Source organism: Homarus americanus, unplaced genomic scaffold (assembly GCF_018991925.1).
Source record: "Homarus americanus isolate GMGI-L3 unplaced genomic scaffold, GMGI_Hamer_2.0 scaffold41027, whole genome shotgun sequence".
Classification (NCBI taxonomy): Eukaryota; Metazoa; Arthropoda; class Malacostraca; order Decapoda; family Nephropidae; genus Homarus; species Homarus americanus.
Window position 1 is genome coordinate 6,484,826 of NW_024745073.1, and position 8,332 is coordinate 6,493,157.

Below are 8,332 nucleotides of genomic sequence, written 5' to 3' on the forward strand. Positions count from 1 at the left end.
CACGAAGATGTCCATCAGTATGATGCCTTAATATTATTTATAATGGGTAATGTCTGGCAGCTAGGGTTATTTCAGTCAATCCCAGTTATGACCAAATCTGACCTGACAACCCTCCCCTTGACAAAGTCTTCCCCTCTTCCCAACCCGCCAGTCCCTATCCTCCACGCTCCGTATTACCCATCCCCACTCACTCCAAATACATATATTGTTTCAATCGATTGAACAGTCCCATACAGCATTGGAAGGTTCAAACTTTAGAGGAATTGTGGCTGAATTCTGCCATGGCCATAAGAGACTCGCAGTGTTTCATAATTTATCAAATGTTACAAATCCTCGAACCGAGATAAGTTTCATCGTGCGTCTGGATGCACAGTTCCAATGTTACCAGACCATTTACGGGCCTTATACTGTACCTACAATTTGTAGACTTATTCCTGAGACCAACGGTATACACATATCATTATATACTAATCATTATGTTTTTATTGTTATTGCAGGTTGTGGATGCCAGAGCTGGACCAGGTACCAAGTCCCTCACAAAATTCAAGAGCAAGAAATTAAAAAAGAATATTGTTAATCCAGATAAACCAATAAAAGAGAAGATAAAAAAGAAACATCGGTAAGGCCACCATGTCTTATTTCTTATATTATCTCAGGGTGTCCATGTTGGGTACTGACAGTACATGTCAGGTATTGCAAATAAAGGCTGTGGGTTTCCTAAATTCTTTGTTCAGCTCAATGAATATATTGATACTACAAGTAATTGTTTACTGTAGACGGTATGTAATTGTTTTAGCTTATTGGACAATACATTATTTAAAGACTTTCTGAAAGGTAGTACTGTACTGTACAGAATATAGTAGGAGAGAAAACATTGTGTTTACTAACTCTTTTTGATATCAATTTATTATCTACTTATTTAAATAATTTTAGGCACAAGACTTTTATCACAGGTTCGCAGTACATTACTCTGTTTATTCTGTTTTCCTTTAGCTCAACATTTACGTTATGTCAAGATGACTACTTCAAGACTTGCTGTGGAAATTATGCCTTCAAGTCCCCTAGCCCCTTAGACATAATTTTTTATTTTATAATACAGTTCATGATTTTCAAACCTATTGAGGAATGTGTTTTAATTTTAATTTTTTCTTTAATCAACAGATATATTCGAAAGGTAGGCAGAGAGACTTCTCCAGGAGCTCTGAGTGATGATGTTGCTGTTGGCGATGAGAGATTGAGTGAAGGTTCAGCTACATCAGTTCCTGGCTCCTTGGCACCCTCCCCCTACCCCTCACCTTACCCCTCTGAGGATGATGCTGACTCACAAGATCGCACTCTAGTCTCTGGTGCTGTTAAAAGGAAGAAATCAATCCCAAAACAGTATCAACTCAGCAGTTTTGTTGATTTGTCATACTGGAAACAGTAAGTTTAATTTTGTAAACAAATTTTAAATCTTAAATACAGTCTAATGGTTTTCTTTTGATGCTGCCAGTTTTTAGTTGTTTGAAATGGAGTCTCAGGAAACTCAACTATAGAGATTTTTTTGTAAGAATTGTAATAGGAGTGAATAGCAACTTGTCAAGAATGTAAGCCATTGGTACCCAATTTATGTACAAGATTGGCTTGGAGGAGGGACAGAATTTAAATTTTGTTATGGGGTGTAATCAATTAACATTTAAATGTATTTTTGGGTTGAATTTGTTTGAAATTCCCTAACTGAAATAGTGATCAATTATCTGTTATCACCGAACATCCTTTCATTAAGTGACTTGTTTTGTACTGACCATGTCAACAAAAGTAAATGAACTAATTCTTGAATATATTTTGTCCTCCCATCAGAGTCAAGTTTTAGAAGCAAGTCACCATTTATATAAGAACACAATAAGTAAGGACTTGTATAAACATGCATACCCTTCCTTTGGTTGGCCATATTAGTCACAGGCATTGAATCAATTATCTAATCTTAATTTTTACTTTACTAATGTTACCTTTTAACTTATTGCCTTCTGTCTTGAATGCAGATTGTTGCTTTTAAGGCTCCCTTTCAGGGATATTTTGTGATGTAAAGATATAACTACTTCACAAACCAAATACTGCCACTCATGCCAAAGGATCTCCTGGGTTTCATCTTGGCTACTAAAATACATGAGCCACTAACTTCATGGTAGGGAAGAAGATAATTATATAGTAAAATATTGCACAGTACAGTGGGGTATGCTATAACGAATCTAATTGATTCTAGAATCTTGTTCGTTATAGGATTAATCCGTTCCAGGCCCCCAAATACAACCACTTAACACTGAAAAATATAATATAAAATTGTAAAAAAGTGCATACATATGCATCTAAACCCCTGAAATAAAGAATATCATTAATACTTGTAATAAAAAACAATAAATTAGTAAAAAAAAAAAAATTTAAATAATGTTCGTTGTAGGAGTTTCGTTTGTTATAGCATTCTCAATTTTATAGGTAAAACCGTTCGTTATAGGAATATTCGTAGTAGGATCCGTTCGTTATAGCGTACCCCCACTGTATTTCAGTAATGTAGCAAACTATTTTTTCCTGTTTCAGAGAGAAAGTATGCTGTGGATTAATTTTTCGAGGGGACTGCGGTGAAGTTCTCATAGACCCACGGTTCTTCCATCCATGCTCATGTCGTATGAAAACTCTAGAATTGTCACCAACTCCAACACCTGCCTCAACACCTCTTGCTTCATCTGGAGCTTCTGATGGCGGTAGTAATTATGATGATGAAATTTTAGAAATGATGTCAGAAGCAAATATGAATGAAGATGAAGACTATCAAGATTCTGATTCACTGGATGATCGACTTGATGAACCTTATTACTCATCTGCCACTAATTCTCCCTCAGGCCCGCTCATGACGCATTTATCAACGGGAATTGCAAGTTAACTATAGTGTTAATTAGTGGGCAAAAATTATGACTAACTACCTATTTAATATTGGTAGATACGTACCTTTTTTATTATTTAGATATGACAAAAAATTTCCATGATCAATATTAGTGTGTTCTGAATTTTTATTTATTATTCATGGGTCCAAGACTTGTATTTTTCAGGGTTGATAGATAAATTTTGAGAAAAAAAAAGAAAATGTGGTTTTTTTATATATATATATATATATATTTGGCACAGAGCAAGGCTGCAGCCCCTCTCAACTTTTTTTAGTCTTGTTATGACAATCTGTTTCATGGCAATACTCGTCTTGCTGCACCAAATACGCCGTCCACTTCTGCAAGCAGTGAACCAATTGTATGCATTGAAAACTGAATCGGTAAATAATTGAATACAAAACCATATTTTATAACTGCTATTTTTTACCTTTGAGAGTCTTTATATCAGATTAGGAAAAGCTTTGGTCTTTTAACTGCATTCAGTTTTTATGTAAAATGCAATGTAACACATGTATTTGAATCCAGCTCAGTCTTTGGAATATGAAACCTTGAAACAACTCCCATGCAAGCTTTAAATAATACTTAAACTGAATGGTGTATGGGTTGTTAAAGGTAAAAGTTCCCGGTGCTGTGTGTGGTGCTGCTGCTGATGACGGTCCGGTGCGGCGGGACGGTTCTAGGATCTCCATATCAGGGAGTGGGCTCGGCTGCCTCTTGTCCTCAGGTCACAAGGCTCATGTGCTCAGTCCACCAGTCACTGGCTCCTCACTCTTTAATCTCACTGTAGCTTCCTCCCTCTCATGCAGAGGGTTTGGTACCACCATCCTTTCCTACTGTCTTCTGTATTAGATATATGACTATTCTACAAGTGAATATCAAATGAGCAACAAAGTGCATATTTTAAAGTCTTGGGAGGAATGGTGCAAGTAAATTGTGCCCCCCATGAAAGACATGTAAAGTGTATCATAAAAGCTTTTTTGCACAAGTTAATGAATTGCAATATTTAAACTGTGCAAATATTTAATTTCATATTTGAAAAACTGTATATAGTTAATTTTCATTTAGTAGAAAGCAAAGAATATTATATAATTATCTGAACCTAGCAAAATTACATATTTAATCTTAGAGACGAGAGACAATAAGAGGCTATCTTCATGCCTCCCTTACTAAGGCTCTATGCTACACTGCACTTGTTCCTGTGTATCCTCCCTATTCCTCTTGATTTGGAGGTGGGGGGCAGTACAAAATCATTGTCTTGTGAACCTACTCTCAACTTTGTTTTGTTACTCAACTGTGACTACATAATTTCTGAAGAATTTCTACCAAGTAGGGATTCTCTTTTTATATATAAAGCATAAAATAAGTATTTTTAGCTAATTAAATATTTTTAAATGATTTTTCATATATGCATAATGTGTTGTGCTCAACCTGTATTTTTCTTTATATATATATATATATATATATATATATATATATATATATATATATATATATATATATATATATATAAATTTTTACAAATTTTTATTCTAATATGGAGCCAGATGACGGTGTAACCGACTTGCCTGCCATATAGCAAATTCAGATGAATTAATCCCAAACCTGAATCTAGTCTTCAAACATTTTTAATGTTAAGGACTTGATAAAAAACATAAAAATTTAAAAAAAAATTAAACAGATGGCCCTCAGTATTACAAGGTACAAGTTAGCTTCTTTTCTATTGCCACACTATGCGCTTGTTAGCACACATGAGCGGTGCTGTCCTGATGCTCGCTGCAATATGAATCTCTAGCATCGTGGATGGTAACTAGAAGGAGAACAGGCGATGTTATAGACGCATGTGTACGGATGTCTCTTTGGATGACACAGGTTTATAAAATGGATAGAAATGCTTGGTGCCGAGTTGGTTCCAGCACTTGTGTCAACCAAGGAAACTGTCCAAGGAATCAATGCAGAAGCCAAGGACCACTCAGTGCAGGATTGGAATAAGCTTATGGCTCAAAATGGAATTCTTTGTTGTGCTGGTTGTAAATTTGTTTTCACCCTCAATGGCTGCAGTTTTATAATGTGGTCTTTAAATTATTATTATATCTGATATTTTAATGTTGTTATGTTTCATTAACACTAATATGATTAGTGCATTAATTAGAATTTTTAAATTGACAATTTTTGACTGTTACTGAAGATCAATTTTATAACTGAGTTGCTATACTGTATTTGGTGAGCTACAAGCATCCTTGTAAAGGTTTCCAATACACTGCACTGAGTAAGAAAACATTGTCAGCCCTAGGAGCCAAAACTCTCCCAAAGACTGTGATTATTTTCAATATTGATGGATGTTTTAAGGTAAAGTGAGATTAGAGGCATGTTTTCTATAAAAATGCAATCAGGAAAAAAATTTATACATGCATTGCATTCCAAAGATTGTTAAGTGTATAATATTATTAATATCCCTTAATAAATATTTACAATAGATATGGACCTGACACTTAACTTCCTTTTAGTGTCTTTGACCATTGCATTTCTGATTAATGATAATTATTATTTATTGTTTAATTTAATTCAGGTATACTACTTAAGTGGGTAAATTGCAGTGTGACAGGCTTCAGTCACATAGCATATGCCTGTGACATATGGCAGGCATATGCCTACACCCACAGATTCTGACCACATAATATGTATCTGAACACTTGTTATGGTGCCCTTGTTATTTTCTGCAGCTGTTAGCCATATATAACATTATAATTTTCTGTGTAACTTGTGTAGAGTGTGGCCTAAACTACCTGCTCCAGTCAAGTTTTGGTAGGAGTGATGGGCCATTCTCTGAAGCTGCAATGTGGTTAAGCTGGGGGTGGGGCCAGTTCCAGGGTGAAACCACACCACACACTTCTGGTGCCTGCTTGATTGTCATGGTCATGGTATTAGCACAAATGAAACTGCAACTGTACAAAGTGCTATAATCCATGTAACAGTGCTCTTTGTTACCAATACTCTTTCACAACATTTGTTTTAAAATGTATGTGAAAACTACATTTTGATAATGTGATAGATGTATGTTTTTTACATAAATTTATGCATATATATATATATATATATATATATATATATATATATATATATATATATATATATATATATATATAAATGCTGCTTTAGGTTGTATTTAAATTATTATTTCTGAAAGACCTGTACTTGGACTAGAGCACTTTATGAGTAACAGCTGCAGCAAGTTTCCTACTGCATCTCATAAGTACCTGGGAGGAGTCAGGGCGATTGTCACTTGAGTTGGTAATTTGTAAATTGAATGGCTGAAGTTTTGAGTGGTATGAGTGTATCTAGGGTAACCTGTTTGCTCATTCAATCAGGTGTCACTGTTTGAGCTTATGTGATAATCATAACTTTGAGCTGTGACCTTTTTGCTTTTATTGTCGCCCGGATCCTCGTGGGTGTGTATGGATGGTCAAAGGACAGTCAGAGAACAGGTTCTCTCCTTTGTTAAACAAGTTGTTTTGTATAATGACAAAGATCCACAAATAAGCTTATTGTTTGAGCTTAAGAAGTGTGTCCATTTCTCTGTTCACTTATTTAATGTTCTGTAGTTGTGAATGTAGTTATCCTTTAAAAGTTCAGTACAATAAAATATTGTCTACTACCTCATATTTTCATTTATTCCTATGTATACTGTATTGTGTTAAATGTAAACAACTGATTCAAATTAGCTTTATGGAACATTTTATTTCTTTTACTTTTCTGTATATTTATAACTAGCTTGACGATAACTGTTCATCACACCAAAACTTTACTATTTATACACAATTTCTTTTAATATACTATAATACAATACAGTACAGTACTGTTTATCTGTTGACTGGAGAAGTGCCAGGAGCTGAATTTTCATAACCAACACATCTGGCTGCAGAATCAGTTTCTAGCAGATGAAACTCCAGCCGGTAGTCCCTAAAACTGGCTACTAGTGCTAGCCAAAAGTGAAAATTGCTGGTGCAAAAGCCCATGTGATGACCAACTTGCTGCCCAAAGTAAAAAAGAAAAAAAAAAGCTGCATATATGGTAGCCTCCCCTACCAAGAAACTAGATAACTAGCCGAAGCCAACCACACTGGCGAACCATTATCCTGGAACACGATCCAAAAACTTATTGAAATCCAGGTTCCTAAAAACCCGTGTCAGTTTATGGTAGTGCACTGTTCTTTGGGTATTAGAAATGTGTAAAAAAAAAAAAAAATCACCCAAAACCAACATGACCTAATCCCCTGGTTAGATAGAACGGTGCATTAACATAAGACCAAAACCCACTATAATCCGATAAGATGTTTGAGAAATTGAATCATAAGTCAATGGGATAAACTACTTAATATTGACCTTAGAATATATCCTAATATCCAGTGCATATGGCCTGAAAAAAGTCCCTGAAATTGTAAAAATTTCAACGTTTTCTCAGGAGGCTTACTGTACATCACTGTATAGGCTAGCTGCGCTTGCCCCCGGGCTACACCACTAGTGCGTTACCTCACTATTGTAGCTACCACTGCACCACTGCAGTATCATGTATCACACTCGACAGTCACTCACTATCTCAGCAATGAAAGAAATTTCTTGTTTACCAACACCTGATACACTGTCACACACTATGGGGGAGCCCTCTGGCTCTTCAAAAAAACAATCCCTGGTTACTACACAAAAGAGAGTTGTACGGACAATGACCTACTTGAAAAAAACAAATCACAAACAAAAAATTTGCTAAATTGAAAATTTTTAAATTCGAAGATATTAACACCTGCTGTGCCCTTTTTGTTCACAAATCCATCAATCATTTGCTTGACAATACTTATTTCCAGTTCCAGAATAATCAGAGATACAACTTAAGGCACCCAGAGCTACTAAGACCACCCCCCATGTGCTCCTCTTAGTCCCAGACCTCCATAAAATATCATGGTGTGAAGGTGTGGAACGATTTACCTCCACCCGTCCGAGCAAAGACTACCTTCCTTTAAATCATCTCTTAAAAAATATCTATTGTCTAAGTAATAATATTTCTTGTAATACTTACTATATTTACTGTACATGCTTTTATTGTACCATCAAAACCGTTTTATCGGAAATTATCATGTAACATACGAAACAACCTGGTAAAAGATTGCCAACACGGTTTTATGCCGGGGCCCTCCTGCTTAACACAATTGCTCAGGGTATTGGATATTTGGACCCATATTCTGGAACGGGGTGGTAATATCAACAATATTTACCTAGATTTTGCCAAGGCTTTCGACAGTGTACCCCACGAAAGGCTGAAAATCAAACTGGAAGGATACGGAATTCGGGGAAATGTCCTAGCGTGGATAGAAGACTTTCTACATGACCGCAAGCAGTGTGTGGTGATTAATGGCACGAAATCGT

General features: G+C 35.6%; 1 protein-coding gene across 1 annotated transcript in view; it reads left to right on the top strand.

Annotated features, from left to right (window-relative positions):
* LOC121878507 (SIN3-HDAC complex-associated factor-like) overlaps window positions 1-6,570 on the top strand; it is a 44,478-nt gene extending 37,908 nt beyond the window's left edge. The window contains exons 5-7 of the mRNA XM_042384765.1: window positions 498-619; window positions 1,162-1,422; window positions 2,575-6,570. Of these exons, the coding sequence (XP_042240699.1) occupies window positions 498-619; window positions 1,162-1,422; window positions 2,575-2,917 (726 nt within the window). The 3' untranslated portion in view covers window positions 2,918-6,570. The remainder of the gene's footprint in view (window positions 1-497; window positions 620-1,161; window positions 1,423-2,574) is intronic.
* The last annotated feature ends 1,762 nt before the right edge of the window (window positions 6,571-8,332 follow it).